The 18,869-nt window shown below is 51.9% G+C and overlaps 3 protein-coding genes across 3 annotated transcripts; 2 read left to right on the forward strand and 1 right to left on the reverse strand.

Moving 5' to 3' along the window:
* The first annotated feature begins 62 nt into the window (after positions 1-62).
* On the forward strand, positions 63-3,677 carry QC761_211500 (uncharacterized protein). Its single transcript, XM_062876882.1, has 4 exons — positions 63-91; positions 163-1,448; positions 1,509-2,561; positions 2,641-3,677. The coding sequence occupies exons 2-4, from the start codon at positions 1,262-1,264 to the stop codon at positions 3,351-3,353; spliced, it is 1,953 nt and encodes a 650-aa protein (XP_062735522.1). The 5' UTR covers positions 63-91; positions 163-1,261; the 3' UTR covers positions 3,354-3,677.
* Positions 3,678-4,667: 990 nt separating this feature from the next.
* Positions 4,668-8,649, forward strand: QC761_211510 (uncharacterized protein). Its single transcript, XM_062876883.1, has 2 exons — positions 4,668-7,037; positions 7,097-8,649. The coding sequence occupies exons 1-2, from the start codon at positions 6,121-6,123 to the stop codon at positions 8,223-8,225; spliced, it is 2,046 nt and encodes a 681-aa protein (XP_062735523.1). The 5' UTR covers positions 4,668-6,120; the 3' UTR covers positions 8,226-8,649.
* A 3,016-nt stretch (positions 8,650-11,665) lies between these two features.
* Positions 11,666-12,898, reverse strand: QC761_211520 (uncharacterized protein; the record flags this gene model as incomplete). The annotated part of the gene is made up of 1 exon (XM_062876884.1): positions 11,666-12,898. One exon carries the CDS (start codon positions 12,896-12,898, stop codon positions 11,666-11,668), a length of 1,233 nt encoding a protein of 410 aa, XP_062735524.1.
* Positions 12,899-18,869: the final 5,971 nt, after the last annotated feature.

An 18,869-nucleotide genomic window follows, 5' to 3' on the forward strand; every position in this document is an offset into this window, starting at 1 on the left:
ATTAACATTTGGCCTCTCAAACTTCTTTTCTGTATGCGTTTCTATAAGGTGTGGGCGATTGTGTCAAAAGCTCCTTCTGGCCCGTCTAGTTGTGAATGTTCGCTTGACAGTTGCTGAGAGTGTGCCTTCTCATCATACAATCACCAATCACGAAACATATAGGCAGATAGGTAGTCACACGATAGCTATCTCTTCCTTCTAACCTTAGCCTCAGCCCCGGCTTTGACACAGGGCTGTCGGGAGCTCATGGCGGGGTACCCCCACCATAAAGTGCCGTTACGCAAGGAGAAGCTCTCACAAACTACGCCAATGACAGCGTGGAGGTCATGAACAACCCCCGCGGAACCTCCGTGGACATAAATGGCCTATAAAAGCCCTCTTGCCCCTTTTTCAAGCAACCCGTCCTTTTGTAAACTTGTTCATCTCATCCTGAAGCCAAACACAGCTGTCACAAAGCAAAGACACGAACGCGTGGAGACAGGCATACCAACAGCAGCTCTTTACCGCCAGTCTGCAACGCTGAGGCCCTTCCCTTCCGCTATCGGGCTGTGTTTCGTCGGAACAAGCTGCTTTATCAGTTTCCGTCTCCTCGACGAGCTTATCTCTCCTTTTCGCAAGCACCTTCGCCAGCAGCCAGAGCCACAATGCATTGTGTCATTGTTCCCCGAAGTCGGGACCGTTCTTTACTTCTGCCCCAAGGTTATCAACGGCCTTGGGGTTTGAGGGGGGTTGCTCTTTGTCCAGTCGGACGCTCCGCAATTGACTTTCTCTTAGTCAACAGATGGCGCTCCTTGCCAGCAACTGCCAACGCGTGACCGCATCACCTTCCAAATAACTCGTTTTCAGGTGTCATCCCGAGTTCATCTGCTGCCTGACCAGTGAGCGTTTGGGTAAAGCGGCGGTTCGGTTGCCGATGGAAGGATTGATGTGACGACGAAAAAGCCGATCCGAACTCACCCGCTTCCGGGATGCTCACCGGCCACCGGAGCTCATTTTTGAGAAGTAACAATCGGGTTTTGTTTTTTGAACTCGAAACGTATTTTCGTAAATTTTGACTCACGGTGGCGGTAAAGCTACCGAGACACAGTATTGAGCCTTGTTCGCCATCAGTTGGGAAATAGGAAGGTGTATAAAACGCCCCCAGGTTCTCCACCAAGGAACAACCCTATTTCAACCTACCGGCACTCAAGTAGACAAACCTGCCTCGAACTTGCCGAAATTCTCGATTTAGTTCAGTTCGAAATTCAACAGGGCCGGCAGAATGGGCGGCGTCACTTTCATGGAGGGCAACCCGGGCCGGAAGTTCCCCGAGTCCCGGGTCCTCATCATCATGACCGGCGGCACGATTTGTATGCAGCCCTCCGTTGATGGCCTCGTCCCAATGAGCGGCTTTCTCGAACTTGCCATGGCTCCCCGACCTTCCTTCAACGACAGCACGGCTCCGTCCAGTAAGCATACCTTACCTTTATCACCCTCAGTTCTACACGTTGACTAACCCCCCATCACAGCCAATATAACAGCTTACACAAAAGAAGGCCACAAACTCACCCTATCCTCCCTCCGGACCCCCACCTCAGCCTATTGCAAACACATCCGCTACTCCATCCTCGAGTTCTCCCCCCTCCTCGACTCCTCTAGCATCGCATCAGCAGGGTGGACAGACATCGCCCTCACCATCCAGCAAAACTACCACCTCTTTGACGGCTTCGTCATCCTCCACGGCACCGACTCGCTAGCTTACACCGCTTCGGCCCTGTCGTTCATGCTCTCTGATCTCGGCAAACCAGTCATCCTCACCGGCTCCCAGGCCTCAATCTTTGCCCTCCAATCCGACGCCGTCGACAATTTACTGGGCAGTCTCATCATCGCAGGCACATTCACCATCCCGGAAGTCTGCCTTTTTTTCCATCACACTTTGTTCAGAGGGAACCGCACAACAAAAGTCTCGGCCTCAAGCTTCGAAGCGTTCGACTCCCCCAACTCTGACCCCCTGGCGAAGGTGACAAGTTTGGGAGTAGATGTAAACTGGGGTTTAGTCCGGCGCCCAACCCGCATCAAAGAATTCAACGTCACCAAAACCCTCGACACGACTCACGTTGCCTCGCTTCGCATCTTTCCCGGCATCTGGCCTCAGCTGGTCGACTCTGTCCTTCGTGTCCCTGACCTGAGGGGTTTGGTTCTCGAGACGTTTGGCATGGGTAATGCGCCGGGGGGTGTGGATGGGCATCTCACAAAGGCGATCAAACAGGCGGTTGAGAGGGGGATTGTCATTGTCAATGTCAGCCAGTGTACTAATGGGTTTGTGAGCCCGTTGTACGCGCCGGGGACGGCGCTGGGGAGGGCGGGGGTGGTGTTTGGGGGGGATTTGACAACGGAGGCGGCGTTGACGAAGCTGAGTTATTTGCTGGCGTTGAAGGATAGGGGGACGGTTGGGTTGGAGGAGGTGAAGGAGATGATGGGACGGAGTTTGAGGGGGGAGATGACGGAGTTGAGGGTTGCGAGCTTTGTTCACCCGGCTGGGGTGGTGGAGGAAGATGTGGTGGGGAAGATTACGGCTGCGGGTAGGTGTTTTTTTTTATTGTTGATTTTCACATTTCTCTTGAGCGGTTAATCCTAACTGATTTATTTTTCTGTCTACAGAATCAGCCTTTACAGCCCTAGGCTACGCAATCAGCAACGGCGACCTCCGCACCGTACGGGAGCTTTTGGAAGGGGACGAGTTCAACCACCAGCTCCTCAAAAAAGCGGACTACGCTGGCAACACGGCCGTTCATCTTGCCGCTGTCGGGCCCGAGCCAAAGATCCTCAGGGAGGTCCTCGAGCGGGGCGCTAGCGTACACGTCAGGAACCGGGCGAACAACACGCCGCTTTATTTGGCGGAAAAAATGGTTGCCAGCGGGACGACGCCGAAGAGCGAGGAGTGTGTCGGTTTGTTGAAGGAGGCGGGGGGCCATCTGTGGTTGGAGAATGAGGAGAGCATGGCTAATAGCCGGAGGGGGTCTGTGGGTGTCAGGGAGAATGGAAATGGAGTTAACGCCAAACCAGCCGAGGAGAAGTTGACTTTGGAAGTGGAGGCTCCTCTCCTTGGTGACCCAGAGAGTTTTCTCTGGGGGGGTGCAACGGAGAAGGTCCGTCAGGAACACGACGCTGTGTGGAAGAACGCGATGGAGAGAGTTCGCAAGGAGCAGGATTCTGTCATTGAAAGAGCACGCAAGGAGCTGGATGCCAAATTGAGGCAGGAACTCGCAATGGTCGAGGTTGAGAGGGCCAGGCTGCTGAAAATTGGGGATACGCCGAATGTGCAGGGTGGTGCTGACGATATCGAGTCGACAACGGGAAAGATCGTCAACTGAGGGGTATACCCGAGCTCCGTGGTGATTTGGTTGGAGATGTTTTCTTGGGGTCTGAATCTGGAGACAGCGTACATGCTTCATGTAGACGTCTATGCCCAAGTTTTTGGCCATATGATATGTGGTTTCGTTTGGTTGGTTGAACATGCAAGAAATTATCTACCGATAGGTAGATCGGGTCCGTTTTTTGGGTCTTGTTTGCGGGTAGTATCTAGATAGATCAGATGCTCAAGAGTTCGGGGCGGCCTTTTCGTGAGCTGCTCTGTTTTGTTTTACATGTCAGTAGATGTTAACCAATCGTTAGTTTTCAACCGCGAGGCTGCAGCCTGAAGACCATCAATGGGGGCTAAAAGACCCCATACTACCGGCAGGCTACCGATGTAAAGGCCTCATCACACGCAGACGCAAGTCTATACATGTGCACTTTCACTCACTTGCAGCTTACAAACCTATGCATACCTAGGGCGAGCGGCCGATCAGGGGGGGGTAGTACGAAAACTTGTAGTTCGCTTGAGGAGCTGGCCTGGTTCATGAGTAGGTCTTTTCCCACACCACCTCAGATGCAGCTCACCCTCCATGGGGCTGGTTGCCTCGCCCAGCTTCGGCACGAGTAAGGTACCCGGGCTTTGGTGTTCATCTGTGAGGTGGGTGTTCAGCTGCAAGGCCTGCAGGATCAGGATTGGAAAATCAGAAAGTGGGCCGGTTGGATAGGTGGCCTTGTGGAGGTGGCCGCCGGTTGATGTAAGTGACGACTGGATGGGAAAGGAAGGCTGGGCTTTGCCCATATGTGCTTCAGGGTGCATTCATCTTCAAGAGTTTGAACTTTAGTTGAATCGAGGGCAATGGCCTTATTTCAGCTCAAAGCGGCCGCTGAGGCTGGAGATGACGGTTTTGTTTATGGAGGGAATGGGATGCCTCCAGTGGCTCGTGGTTGTTGTGGCTGTTGCTCATGCCTTAAGCATATCCTTTTGCCTCTTGACCCGGAGTGTGCCTGGATGACTAGGTAGGTATGAGTCCTTGAGAGTTTTCTTTTTTGCCTTGAATCCTACGGGGAAAATAAGTTCAGGTGATGAGGAATAAGAGGAGCCGATGCTAAGCTTGAGGTTCCTATAGCCTTGCATGATGGGATTCTGAGGGTGCTGGGATGGTGTGTGGTGGTGCATAACCGAGGAACGTTGACTAACGGAATCCGCCCAGGATGACACACTGAGTAGATAGTGCCTTCCCTTCTAGGTGTCGAATGGTGGCCCAGGTGATGACTTGCAGGCAGTGACAGGCACCGGCAACCTCTTTGTGAGGGATTGCGGTGACTAAATCAAGAAGTGTCATTGTTATACTTCTTTCAGTAACACCCCTTCCTCTTGGTTGAGCCTCATCTATCGCAGAGACCACCTTCTTTGAAAACAAGCTATCACCACATATCAATGAACATTCGGTCAGAAAAAACTCACTCACATGCCGCCTGACCTTTTCGACTTTGCTGTTGTTGCCTAGGCCATGTTCGACCGAGATCACCGGCAGCCTATATCATTCTCTGTGTCAGGTAGGTGTTGCTTCCATACCTGGTACTGTTCACTTGCAAAAGAAGGGTTCACCACAGGACGTGACTAGGTTCTCGGTGAGTGCCACAGCATACGATGCTGCTTTTCCACTCTTGAAGCTGCTTGCATGTCCGAGGTGGGGGACGCTTTGCAGCAGAGCGTGCAGTTGGGCCTTTGTTGTTGGTTCGACCCTTCATCCACCACACCAACGATCGTCCAGAATCACCTCTCGGTCCCCTGCATCAGGGCCCTTTGGGCCGCAGGCTATCGGGCTTGTCGAAAAGCAGTCAAAATAAAGCGGGAAAGGCAGCCATTCCCTAAACTTACCACTTCCCTGGGTCACCCGGGGCTGGTATCACTCTACCCAAGTCCCACAGGAGCGATATCACCGTGGCCTCACTGCGGGTCGGACTAGGCCGGCCTATGTAGCGACCTTTGGTGTTGTTTCTCCTCATCACCGGCCTCCGCGACGGAGCGCGTTTTGCGGGGTTTACACTGCACAGGCAAGCAACACTGCAATTGTTTGTTTGTTGTGGTCTGTTCTCAACCGGTCCAGTAACTGCGCAAGTGGTTCTCTATGGATTCCAGAGGACCCGGGGGAATGGCTTGTACTAGAATATCAAGACGAACGTGGGTTAAGCATGTGACACAGCAGAGACGCAAGACAGAAATCTCTGCCACTTCTTTGCGGGAGACAAAACACTAGCCATGCTGCTACCCGAGCACCTCTCCCCCAGAAAGTTGATCTCTGTGTGGCCACACCATTTCTCGTGAACGTATTGCCACAAGAGAGGCAAGCACGATGAGTTTGGCACCCGCTGATCCAGAAAACCGGAAAAAGAGGACAAAGACTGGCATGAGCGAGTGTTTTCCCCGGTTTCTTCTCTGTAAGGCTGATTTGCGGATTTGGCTGCTGCCCAAGGGGGTAGTTAAGCATGGCCCGCGTAATGGGTAAGGCGACCTCTTCTTTTCTTCCTACCTAGGTAGGCTTCATGCACGTCTCTGCTCTGGTTTCTCGGCCTAGGAGTATTAAAGGGCTCTGCTTCCTCCAGACTTTCTTCTTCTGGATTGAGTACTTGCAGGAAGGCTCTCGACCGCAGCCAACAGCTTGACAGAGGCCTCAATACCTCCAGAGCCAACTCCTCACGGCCCATTTAACAGCGGCTCGTTGGTGAAGTCGGTTTTCTCTTCTCTCTTCTTCTTTCTCTACACAGGATTCTTCAGACAATATGGACTTCTCCCACCTCCTTCGGACGGCGCTGCCTCCGTTTGTTGGTAATATGAGCGCAGAAGACAACAATGCCACCCAGAATATCGTCGAAACCCTCACGCCACTGCTCGGTTTGCAGTTCAACCCATTTTTGAATCTGTTCATGATTTTCTACGACTTGGCCGGCGGTCGCCTCGGCACACTGGGTTTAAACCCAGCGTATATTCTGACCTCATTTGGACTGGCTTGGGCTTTCAACAAGACGTGGGTGCATATCTCCGCAAACGTCATGTCAATTCTGGGAAGGTATTTTACCGCCTCGGTTCAGGTCAACAGCGGGGATAACATCTACGACCACCTGATGAAGTTCCTCGCCAACCGGCAGGACATGACCGAATCTCGCTCTCTGACGGCAGAGACGTGGTTCAAGCCAACATCAGAAGAGGCGGACGAGGCAGACTTGTTCCGGACCAAAATCTCGCCCGACGGCGAAGGGGTCAACCTCAATTTCTCCAACCAAGAGTCCAAGTGCCCCCCTCGTTTTACGCCCGCAATCGGACTGCACAACTTTTGGTTCCGGGGCAAGTATTTCGCGCTGAGCCGGCAGCAGGAGACGCTGCACACAGACAACAGCTGGGGCGGCTCGCAGTACAGGGACAGGGAGTCACTTGTTCTGTCCTGCTACGGCCGTTCGCCTGAGCCTATCAAGCGCCTTCTCGAGCATGCGAAGCAAGAGTACTACAGCGAACACAACGCCAGGACCATTGTCAAACGTCCGGCTTCACAGAGCATGAGGAGCTATGGTGGCCGGCACAGCTGGTCCATGGTGGCAAATCGGCCGGTTCGCCCCATGAAGACGGTGGTACTGGATGAGAAGCAAAAGTTGCAAGTGCTTTACGACATGAACGAGTACCTCCACCCTTCTACTCCGCGATGGTAAGTATTTCTCTCACGAACCGCATCATATGGAATAATATTCTAACTCTCTATTTCAGGTATGCAAATCGCGGTATTCCCCTCCGTCGAGGCTATCTTTTCCACGGCCCGCCAGGGACAGGCAAAACGTCGCTGTCCTTTGCCCTGGCCGGTGTGTTTGGCCTTGACATTTACGTTATCTCGCTCCTTGACCCGTCTCTAACCGAAGAAGACCTTTGTGCGCTCTTCAACTCCCTTCCGCGTCGCTGTGTGGTACTGCTCGAGGACATTGACACAGCTGGACTTGCTCGCTCGGGCGACTCAACTCCTGCTTCTGAAGACGGCGACGACAGTGACGAGAAGTCCAAGGACAAGCCAAAGAAGGACAAGGATGCCAAAGACAAAAAGTCTTCGGAATGGAACGTCGCCGACTTGGCCCGGGAGCTCAAAAAGCAGTCATCGAGTGAATCTACAGATAAGAAAGGCATTTCACTCTCTGGCCTGCTTAATGCTATTGATGGCGTCGCCTCTCACGAGGGCCGGGTTTTGATCATGACAACTAACAAACCGGAGACACTCGATGAGGCTCTCATTCGCCCCGGGCGGGTCGATCTTCAAATCGCCTTTACCAACGCCACCAGGGAACAAACCTGTGAGTTGTTCAAGAGGATGTACGACGCCGACCGGACCGCCACCACGCCTTTTCAAAAGGAGGACAGACCCCAGTCTACCGCCACCACCCGTCTCCGCTCCCGCCTCGCCTTCTTCCGTTCTCCCTCCAACAAAATCACAAGGACCATCTCCGCCCCGGTCGTTCGTCAGCTTCCCCTCAATGACAACAGCGGCGAGAAAGACGGCAACCTAACCGACACATCGGTCACCACAACAGCAGTCGACCTCGACTCTGACCTCTGCTCCCTCCCCTCCTCTGCCTCCCCAACAAAGATATCTTTTGCCCCGGAGGAAGTCAACAAGCTCCTCGCCGAGGAGATTGACGACCTGAAACCCATCACCCCGGAAGAACTCGACAAGATCGCGCAGGGCTTTGCCTCCAAGATCCCGGAGGGGCAGTTCTCGCCTGCTGAACTGCAAGGGTTTCTGCTCAAGAGGAAGAGGGAGCCGAGAAGGGCGCTGAGGGAGGTGGGTGTTTGGGTCGAAGGGACGCTGGAGCAGAAGAAGAGCAAGACCAAGGTCGTTAGGGTGCAATGACTTGACGACAGAAAACCAGAAAGGCGCAATTTCCCTGGATGATTTCTTTTTGCTTTTTTACACTTAATATTCTCTAGTTTGTTGTCTTCATATTTTCCGCACCATGCGGGGACTTTCATTGAGCAGAGCGGGGGGCACAGACGCATACACGTGAGCAAAGATTGGGTTTCAGCAACGATAGGATGTTTTTTCTCGGGGGTTAGGTTGGGTAGGTAGGTAGGTAGGTAGGTAGGAAGGATTTGGATATGGACATGGAAAGAGGATGGATGGATGGGGGGGCGTTGGGGTTTCCTTTTCCTTTTTGTTCATGACGGACGATCGGTATCTATCTATTGTGAAGTTTTGCTTTGTCTTCTTTTAGAAATGCAGAACATGAGAATATGAGGTATATGAAGTTCCTTGCAAAACGACTCTCATCTCCAACCATTTTCTCGTACTCCAACTTGCCCCCTGGTCTAATCGAGTGGACTTTTCATCATGTTTTGCTTTGCAGATCCCATCCCTCCTCCTTCTTCGACACGCTTCCTCATCCTAAACATACCGGAACACAAAAGCTGGTTTGGTCCCGTTTGCCGGGTTGGTCCCCAGGCCGGGGCCGGGGCCGGCTCGTCTCGGCTTTCGGCGGTCCCCACCACCCGCGTTCTGGTCCCAAACCCTCCCACCCGGTCCCGTCCAAACTTATCACACAATGAATGTCTATTCTTTTTTGTTTTCTCACCAACAAATCCCAGGTCCCAAAGCCCTCCTCCGTTTTGCCTCGCTTATCCCGCTGCCCGTCCAGTTGGATCAAAGAAAAAAATTCAAGCTAGAAAGTAGTAGCACCGGCCGCTGCCGAGATTCATGCGTTAGCTATTACGGACCTACCGAACCTGAACCTCCCACATATGTAAAAAGTTCGGACGACGTAACTCCGGGATGGGTCAGCAATGGGGGAGTGTCTTGCGACTGGGAAGTGGTCCTATTGGTGGGCATGCAATCTTGCATGAACACTGAGATTCCCTGAGGATGGTGTTGTGGGATTTTCTTTACATCCACTGCCCCTAGTCTGATATTTTGTTGGGTTGGCATGGCTGGGAAGTTGAACCGGCAGGACGGCTCGGTAGAGATGACTGATTTGGGGTTGGGGTTTCTTGTGAGTAGTGTCTCCATTGTTACTAACTGGACGGCTCGGTACCTATGGCCAACTTGGGACTGGGGCATAGTTGTGGGTGTTATGATGTACAGGGTGGTGCGGTATATCAGCTGTTAGCTATTTGTAACTTTGAAGGTTGGGTTGGGGGAGATGGCGAGGGGGTTTCCTATCTGACGATGGAGTTTTGTCCCGTAGGCGGGGGAGGAGGAAGGTTGGTAGGTAGGCATCAGCATGAAGCTGTTGACACACCTGATCGTGATGAATGGTGCTAGCTTGGGATGGATGAGAAACGGTGGGATGACCATCAACTCCGTTGTCTTACTTTCAGTCCGAAGAACACGTCGATGATAATAATGCTCATCCCGTCTCAAACCATCCTCCCAACCGGCCCGATCACGACCCAGACTTACCTCATGTTTCAACCGTCTGCCTACTTCCCCGGTCAGAGGGATTGAAGCTGACCCGAACGCACAATCGTGGCGTGAATTGATGCTTGACCTGATGTGCCTTGCAGATCCTCCACATTTTCTTCGAAACAATCGAAACTTTGGGAGGAAGGAAGGACTGGTCGTCAGCTCCTACTGCAAGTGCGGCTGGGACCGCTACTTGCCTTGCCTTCTGTGGAGCGAGGCTTCGGTGTTGGAAACTGTGGCGTTCTTTCCTTCAAAAGTGTGTGGTATCTGCGGTCGGGAGCACTTTCTTGCTCTCCTGGATTGTAGGTAAGGAAGGAACTTTGCGATCACCTCAACATAGAGAATAGAAGCTGTGTCTTCAGGGAAAAAGCCGATCATGAGTCTTCCTCAAGAAATTCGAATCCAATCATCCCAACTTCTACACCAAGCCAGCTTGGAATCCCGGCAACCAGTAACATCCCATAGCTCTACCACCTCCCCTCATTCAGGAACAGGAGGCCCAAACTGCCGTTTAAGGGGTAGAATTCCCAAGGTGGCACAGGTAGGTGGCCTTGCACCCACCCCAGCTTTCAACCTCACGTTGGCCTCAACTCAGAAACCACTGACTGGTTGGATCAACCCCCCAAGCCTCAACAACAGAAAAACAGAAAAAAAACGAAAAAAAACAAAAACAAAAAATCTGGATGGAAGAAGACGGCTGGCTCTGTTACGCCGCGGGGTATCTCACCTACCGCGCAACAAAAAAACTCCTTATAATTCCTGCTCCAATGAGAAGCTCTGAAATGGGTCTTATATCAGCACAATCAAGCACCACCAAGACAAAACTACACCAAAAACCAACCTTCCTAATCCGTCCTAACTGGGATTATTACCCCACGAAAACTATCGTGCAGGAACGCGGTGAGAGGAAATTGTTCGTTGACTTGTCTGTGCCTGCATAATCGCTTGCGTTATGCCTATACATGCTTTAATCCGCCAACGCCAACCCAACGTGGGAAAGCCGGGGAGCGAAAATCATGCAAGGTAGCAAGCGAGCAATCGTCTTTTTCTTCATCCTTCTGTCGTACCGTGATGGTTTTGTTTTACTGCTGCCGTTGCTCTCGCTTCACGGGTGGGGTAAAAGGTGATGATGCGCATTTCTATGGAAAATGTGATGATAAGAATGCAACGGTGATCATCACGACAACTCTGTAACGGTGGCTCTCCCAGGAAATGAAATCTCTCATTCCGTTGATTCCCGGGAAAAGTTGGTTGAAGAAGAGAGGCGAGTTGAAACATTTCCACCCCCTGAACTCCTGAAACTAACACCCCCACCACCACACCTCGACCTGAAAGGGAGAGCTCCCTATGATCTCGCCAAGCAGGGGTTGAAGAAACCCAAAAAAAAAAGGTGACAATACGACAAGCTTTTCTTCCATCACGAGAAAAATGACAATGTTGCAGTGTCAAAGACACAAGCGATAAGTAAAACCGCGAGGGTGGTGATCCCGGTGGACGGGAAGGGAGGGGAGGTGAAACATCGTGACCGACTCGGCGGTGATTGATCCTTGAATGGGATGGTTACGGAGACTAAGTTCACTGTCACGATAAAAGTTTGTAGGCAAATTGCTTCAAAATATTTCAGATATTCTTTGTGCCTGCCTTGCTTATTGTGGTTGCAAAAAAAAAATGCTTGTATCCTTCCCAAGTGGTATCATATATGTCATTTCAATCCAGCCCAAAGTCATATCCCACCCTCCTAGCAAAATCAAAAACGCCTTGCCCTTCAAGACGTGGTTTATCATCCCATCATTATATGTTCCCGCTTTGTAATCCCAAATCCAATAAACTCCATGCCATGCTGATAGTATTGTCGGTGTAATGTGTGTGCGTAAAATGCAATCTGATCCGATGCCTTAAACCCTCCCAGTAAACTTCACACTCCTCCTCCTAGCCGACAATCCGCTCAAGATCCCCCTCTTTTGCCTCTCCGTATTTGGCGATGTCGGCGAGAGGATATCACTCGGAAGACCTGGCTGCGATCCACTCATGACAATGGCGTTCTTCTTGACAGCCCTGAGGATGTCGTTGTATGTGATCGGGGTCTGGGGTGTCTTGTCGCCAATCCTGCTGCTGATGTTCTCCTTTTCCTCGTCATGCTCCTCGAGTTGGTCGTCCGAGACAGAGACAGAGTGCTGCAACGAGCTCCTCTTGGTGCTGGTCGACGGTCTCGGCTGGTGTGACACACTAGACTCCGACGTGTCAAGCGTAGGCCGGCTCTTCTTGCGAGCCAAGCTAAACGACCTCGTGACACCCTTCAAGATCTGAGTAGGCGTCCGTGGTGTTTTAGCAGCCTCCCCCTCCAGACTGTCAAGCGGTTTTGGCACCGCCTCCAGCGAGTAGTGAGATCCGTTGGCGTAAGGGTCAATGCTCAGAAACGCGGGAGGCTTCCTCTTGTTGGCGAGCAGGTCAGAAAGCAAGCTACTGCTGCTTCGCCTGTTGGGGTTGCTGCTGCGGGCCGAGAGACTGCTTGCTGGTGTGATTGGTCGATCACCGGAAGGGTGAATGGGTGCTGTCGTGGATGGTTTGAGAGACTCGGACTCGGACGACTCGGTGCTATTCCTTGTCCTGCTTGTGTTCACAGAAGACGAGCTCAGTGACACGGAACGCTGTTTTCTGAGAGAAAGGTTGACGATTGAGGGTTTGCCTGCAAACACCACCGAGACCACTCTTGCCGTGACCTCCTGGCTGCCTCGTCGGGTAGCGGCTGTGGGAGAGTCGGGGTCCTCGATGCTCGAGTCATAGTCATACTCGGAAAAATCGTCGGCGTCGGAGGAGGCGTCCTCTTCGGAGGAAAGATAGATGTCGTGCGGTGCGGTGGCCTGCCCTTCCTCTCCTCCCAGCTTCAGTCCGTGGTTGTCCAATATCCTTGACACCCTCCTCGAACTCTTTTTGGGAAGCTCAGGGACGACGTTGGTGGGATTGGTGCGAACCCTCTTGGGACTCGGAGCCAGTGTGTCGGGGTGTTCCTCGTCCATATCGTGATATTCGTCAAAGATGGGCTCGTCAAATTGTGTTGCTGTTTGCTTGTTTGTATATGCAATGCCCGGCTGGCTGTTCTTCTCGAGGTGACTGTCCACCAAAGACATGACCCTCCAGCAAGACTGTATAATGTAATTCAAGCAAGTGGCCAAGGGATATATGATCTTCGTGTTCTCGATCCCTAGTATCGAGCTCTCGTAGTGGGGGAGGGGGGCGAGCAGCTGAGGATCACTGGAATGGGGCGTGGACTATGGTATGGAGATTGGGGAGACCAGAAAAAGGGTAGGATGTTCCGAGAGGGCGGGAGGGTTTATTTTAATGCAGAGCTACAGCAGGATAAGGTGACGGTCCAAAGCCAAGAAGTGGGTGTAACGGCCTGCAAGAACCGGGCCCGCCGTCACTCTCAACCCTGGCGTTTCTGGTCGGTCGGCTGGGTGGTGATGGGTGGAGGGCTGGTGCATCAGCAGAGCGTGGTACGTACCCTCCTCTCCGTTTTCCCTGATCTGACGGAACGGATGAACGGTCTGGGCTGCCCTGTCTTTTGCACTTGCATGACAAGCAAGCCTCTCCCAGGCCCAGTGACCACACACACATTCCCCTGCCCAACCCCTGCCTTCGTCAAGACCCCCCTGCCCGATCGGGTTGCCAAGGATCGCGGCCGAAGAAGAGGTTTGAGTCGAATGAGTGTGAGTCTGCCCATCGCTGCCTTGGTCTGTCTTGACGGGGAAAAAAATACTTTCACACACTAAACATGTGCCTTCGGTGTCAATTCTCAAATAGTTAATCATCAAGTGGTGGCAGTGATCCGAATGAGAGTGACAGCGCAAAGGACGGGCGCTGGTTGGCCTTCGAGTGGTGTTTCAGGTAAAAGCTCCTTCTCTCGTCTTCTTCCACGACCGCCAAGCCTTTTCTTCGACACCTGAACAACCACGCGCCCACCACACCAACGCAACGCTTAATTAGTGCACACAACGATATCTGCAGTAGGACCTGAATATTTCTCCATTATCACGAACCGACGACAACTTCATTCTTGTCTTACACGTCAGGCGCATCCTCCAACGGAGCATCTCATAATTCCGGCTGCTGGCTGGGGGAGGTAGGTAGTCACAGTGTACATTCATTCCATCAACTCCATCAGCTGCAGCTGCACCACTATCAACAGCAGCCCAATCCGGTTTTTGGTCACAGCCACCACCACCAGAGTTTGTATCTTTGATCGTCATCAACCCCCCTCTTTTTTTCCCAAGTTATCCCGACCCCTTCAAAGAATTTTTCTGTCCTCTTCATCGTTCGAGAGTTTTACCCCCCACTGTGCCCGGTCATTGGTAGAGAACCCCTCATGCCACTCCCAAGAAGGGGGGCCCATTGTGTCCTAACTTTACAAATGATTGGACATCTCCGCACCATTCAACTCGGAGCTGGGCGGCAAGCTCCAAAGCAACGGTGAAGCTTTCCTCCAAACGACCCCTCCGGATTGGAGGGAATTTGATCGTCTCCTTGCAGCAAAAAAAGTCACGCTACACGCTTCCCTTCCCTTTCGAGTCCGAAAGTTAAACGAAGAGGCGAACCGAAAAACGAACCACACTTACACACACCTCTTTTACGGAGCATACTCGGCTCCCTCCTCCGGCGGCTGGACAAGTTTGAACTGTCTCCATTGAGTTGACAGTCCGGGATCTACCAGTGCCGTTCATGATCGCCGGTCAAACACATCTTTGACCCCTCGTGGGGGGAAGATTCCCAAAGGGTCATTCATGCCCTTTAGCCTCCCAGCCCCGGATCTTCCTATGCTTTAGTCGTCGAGGTTAGTTATCTCGGCCGCCGCTCAGGTCAATCAGCCAGTTGCCACATTACCGGGTACATTCCAACCCGCGCCTTTTATCCTCCTCCGATTTTTAAACAGCCCAAAGGCCCAAGCCCGACAGCTGGCCCGACGAGCGGGCAAGTCATGTCTTGTGCTCTTACATCCTGGGACGTGCGAATTAACCAGTCTTGTTAAACTTGATCGTGCAGTTTGACACACAGTGGCTGGGCCGCCTACTCAGAGGACATCATCAGTTGGAGAGAGGCAGCCGTTTGGACTGACCTCCCGACCGACCGAGTGACAACACCACCTCACGGTCACAGAATCATCCTCCGTTTTTTGTTGAAATCTGTCCCCCATCCGCGGCATAAACCTACACATTACCAGATAACGGAGCATCTGCCCTCTTCAGCCCGCCGCCTTCGCGGCCGCGAGAAAGAAAGGGGTAAGGCGTCGTCGGTCGGCGCTCCTTTGTAATCAATTTTTTTTTTGCAGTTTGTTTGCTCGAACGATCATGATTGTTAGGCCTCTTGCTGTGAGGACACATTGTGCAATACTATGACCCGACCGGGCGTTTGTGGTGGCGGGCGTACTACAGCAATCCATCCGTCCATCCATCCATCCCGAGATCATGGAAGTACAGACCAACTGCAAGAACCCCTTACCTGTGCGTTGCATTCGTTTTGTAAGAGGTCAGAAAAGACCTCGGCTGCTCGACACACACATCACAAATTTAGACGAAAGGATTGGGTCCAGGTTATAAGCGGCCCCTTTTGTGGGTGATGGATGTGTCGACAAGATCATATCCCGGCATATCATAGTTCGATGTAGGTAAAGATCTCTAAATGTGTGGACCCGAGAACGGCAAGCCTATGTCTTTGTGCCCCAGGATCACCTTACGCAAACCCCCAAAAATTTAATATCACAAACGGCCCTTGGAAGATGGCTTCAATAAAAATTTCTTCTACATGTAAGCCACCAAGAACGCGAACGCGTAAGAATGTCAAATCGGCGGCTGCAAGTGTGGTGCTGAGCGCTGTGACACCGCCTCATTCGGTCGGTCCTGTACGATGGCTGGACGAGACATGCTTTCTGCCATTCCCGAGTCCAGTGGCGTTTTTGTGACCTGCAAATCAGGAGTATGTACTACCCAACGCCTCAGCATGCAAGCTTTCAGCTGGAGGGCTCCTTTTGTCAATTTCTTTCTCGTGCTTTTCTCAATTGGAAATTTGGGATGAGAGAGCGGTCGGACAAGGCTATCTGATGGCCTGGAAGATAGGGGAAGGGTCAAAGGTGAGGAGGTTTTGGCGGTAGTGGTGGTGGTGGTGGTGGGTGTCTTGTATCGGCAGTGGTGTCTCCCGGCCTTGGCCCTGTGGTTGACTGTTTCGAATCTTGTCCCAAGCCCGTCAACCTTGTGGACGACCGACTCCTCTCAGCGCGTGGATGGTGGTGGTTTTACGAGCTTCCAATCGTCCTTTCATCTATGGACCAGTATATTCGGCGACAGTGGGAACTCCTGATGGCCGCCCTGTCCCATGGTTAGCCGTCTCACCACGCGCGAGCCTTTCTTGCCCATATTATCATCAGCCACTCATTTGGGTAGTTGCCTCGGTTGGAAAAGTGCGGTGAATGTCTCCATTTCATCTTAAAGTCAAGATTGCTTTGTGTCGAAACGCTTTTGACATTTTGTGACGATTCAGATCGCGTGTGCGACGACAACTATATCATCTCCTGCATGGCGCACTGCATGGTGAACCGGACGGCGGCTGGGCGCGTTGTAAGTCGTCCGTTTTTAACGGTCTCAAACGGAAGGCCACCAGCGATGTTGGAGTAATGTTCGGGAGACCAATGTCACCCTCGGCGGCAGGGGAAACAATAGAGAGAACACTGTAATATCTTGAGTTGTTTGATGTGAGTCGAGTGCATCATACACACAGATGATCTCTCGGATTGATTTGAGGTCGTTGCTTATCTTCATGAATCCATCCTTTATTTTTCAAGGTGAAGATTCCCAACTTCAACCAGAGCGAAACCGTTGCGTCATGGGGCCCAAGCTTCTCCTCACACATCAACCAATCACAGTCGTTTCTTTTCCTGATTTAGACTGCAGGAACTGTCCTGATGTAGCCTAACGGCTATCGGGGTTTCGTTGGCGTTGCTAAAAATGTTTCATCTGTGGGGTGGCAAACGACAGGTGAACCAAAGACCCTGAACCCTGGATCTCGGGCTCCCGAACTAGGACAAGGGTTGTGTAAGGTAAGCATCTTTCAACATCAACAACAATCTGTCAGAAACATCAACAATTACCGATTCTGCGAGTAATACCGAGGGGAACAATGACAGCTGAGTCAGTGATACTAACACAATCAGGATGTTTATGTGTAACCAAGATGAGAGCCACCACCAAGAATAATAACAACAACAACAACAAAGATACCTACCGGCAGGCTGACTGCGGATGCGGCTGACTGACTGGGTGGGGTGAGGCCGAGAAGCTTGAAAGAAGGATCGCAGGGTTGAAAGTTGGGAGTCAGATACGGCGGTCATCGCCCCGTTCTGACTGTTCGGGCTGTTTCCTTTTGGGTGCTTGGTCAACACTCAGCAAGAGATACCATTCCCTACCCCATCATTACCACAATCCTCACCCCAAACACACTGGAATTCTGGCTCTACTAATCGAAGCACAAAGACGGCATGTGAACGACCAAACTAACACGATGTCTCATACATTCAAAGTCTCGGCAGTCTTCTGCCGTCAAAAAGCACCTGTTCTAGACTTGATGTCTCGTCTCGGCCTTCTCTTCCCCATCTAGTCCTACCGACATGTCATCGATATGACATCCTTCCAGACTGTTTCCTCTTCTGGTGTTACCGAGCTGAATTATACCCCAGATATTTCCTCCAGATATTTCATGGTGTCGACAATAGCTACCTAGCGGGTGATTACCATCCCCGCCGCTGAAGGTGCCGCATGTTCTCCCGTCCCACGCCGCACACAATGGACGGGAAGACAACAGGAAGCAGCAAACCTGGTCCGTTTTTGGGGATTTCTCAGCCTCGTAGGTTTCTCTCCCAGGTCACTCTATCCTGAAAGGTCAGGATGTGGAATCAGTTCCTCCGATCTGGTCAGCTAATTCAGCCCACCTCATGGTCGGAATCTAAAGAAAAAACACAATTGTCCCGACCAGCCCAGCCCTTATCTCTAACATCTCTTTTCTCGAGGCTCCCAAAAGCCAAACCTGATGCTTGAGCATGTTAGTTCAGATATCCAAAGTCAGCCCCGTAGCCAAGGCGGCCCGACCAACAAGCCTTTTCAACGGCTGGTCTGACTCCCGAACAAGGACCCTGATACACACAGGCGAGAGGCGCAGTTTTCCCCTCAAACTTTGGACCAACCTACCTTACCTCCCTCGCCTGCTACTCAGATTTCTTATCTTTCGCTTTTGGGTAGTTGGCAGTTTCTTGTCTGTCGGGTCGGACCTGTGTCAGCCAACCCACCCGGGTTGCCGATCCGGGGTGATTTAAGTGCTTACTTTGGATTGTCAAGGATTTGTATACCCCAGCGGTAGTGGAGCTGTTCAGCCGCTCGGTAGCATGGTAGCATATGCTCCGACGGGGAGTTGTAGAGAGATGGGGTGTTGTGTTGGCCTGACATCGGGGATGAGTTTGAATTATGTGTTCTCCATGAGCGGTCCAGGATGAAGGTAGGGAATATGTTGGCTTCGGACGATGAGTCTTGGGTGGGACATGTGTAGTATCAAGTCCAAATTCAGCCTTTGGATATGACAGCCTCATATCTGCAAGGCTGGCCACCAGAGGGAAAACCGTCAGCAGTGTGCAAGTCCGAATATGGGTAGTTAGCCACCAGCCAAAACGGTCTGATCAGTTGTTTGTTGAGAACAACATCTTGATAATGGGCTCCGTTAAGGGATATGCATGCACATCTATCTCGCAGGTAGCTCTCCTCTTGATAAAATCCTGTTCCTGTATCATGACATCCTCCACTCTCAGGCACAACCAGTCCAATGGGTGATCACCTGCTGCTCTCCCATCTCGGAAAGTTTTCCAACCTCACAATCTTTCCCGCAAAGGCAACAACCACCCCGAAACCTGCTATCCCACATAAACAACCACATCCCATCTCATCAAAAACTATTCATAACGGAACGTCCCAAATCAGCAACCAATACCCAAATTCCTGTCGTCATGATCTTCAATCGGTGGGTGTTGGCAAATGTGACTGTAACCTGCACACTGACGTAACACACCCA

The sequence above is a fragment of the Podospora bellae-mahoneyi genome, chromosome 2 (genome assembly GCF_035222275.1).
Source record: "Podospora bellae-mahoneyi strain CBS 112042 chromosome 2, whole genome shotgun sequence".
NCBI classification, from domain to species: domain Eukaryota; kingdom Fungi; phylum Ascomycota; class Sordariomycetes; order Sordariales; family Podosporaceae; genus Podospora; species Podospora bellae-mahoneyi.

Bases quoted from the DNA above. Each gene is read 5' to 3' on its own strand.
- QC761_211500 (XM_062876882.1), top strand. From the start codon at position 1,262: ATGGGCGGCGTCACTTTCATGGAGGGCAACCCGGGCCGGAAGTTCCCC. The intron at 1,449-1,508 runs GTAAGCATACCT...CCCCCATCACAG, and splicing joins CGACAGCACGGCTCCGTCCA to CCAATATAACAGCTTACACA. The intron at 2,562-2,640 runs GTAGGTGTTTTT...TTCTGTCTACAG, and splicing joins GGGGAAGATTACGGCTGCGG to AATCAGCCTTTACAGCCCTA.
- QC761_211510 (XM_062876883.1), top strand. From the start codon at position 6,121: ATGGACTTCTCCCACCTCCTTCGGACGGCGCTGCCTCCGTTTGTTGGT. The intron at 7,038-7,096 runs GTAAGTATTTCT...TCTCTATTTCAG, and splicing joins CACCCTTCTACTCCGCGATG to GTATGCAAATCGCGGTATTC.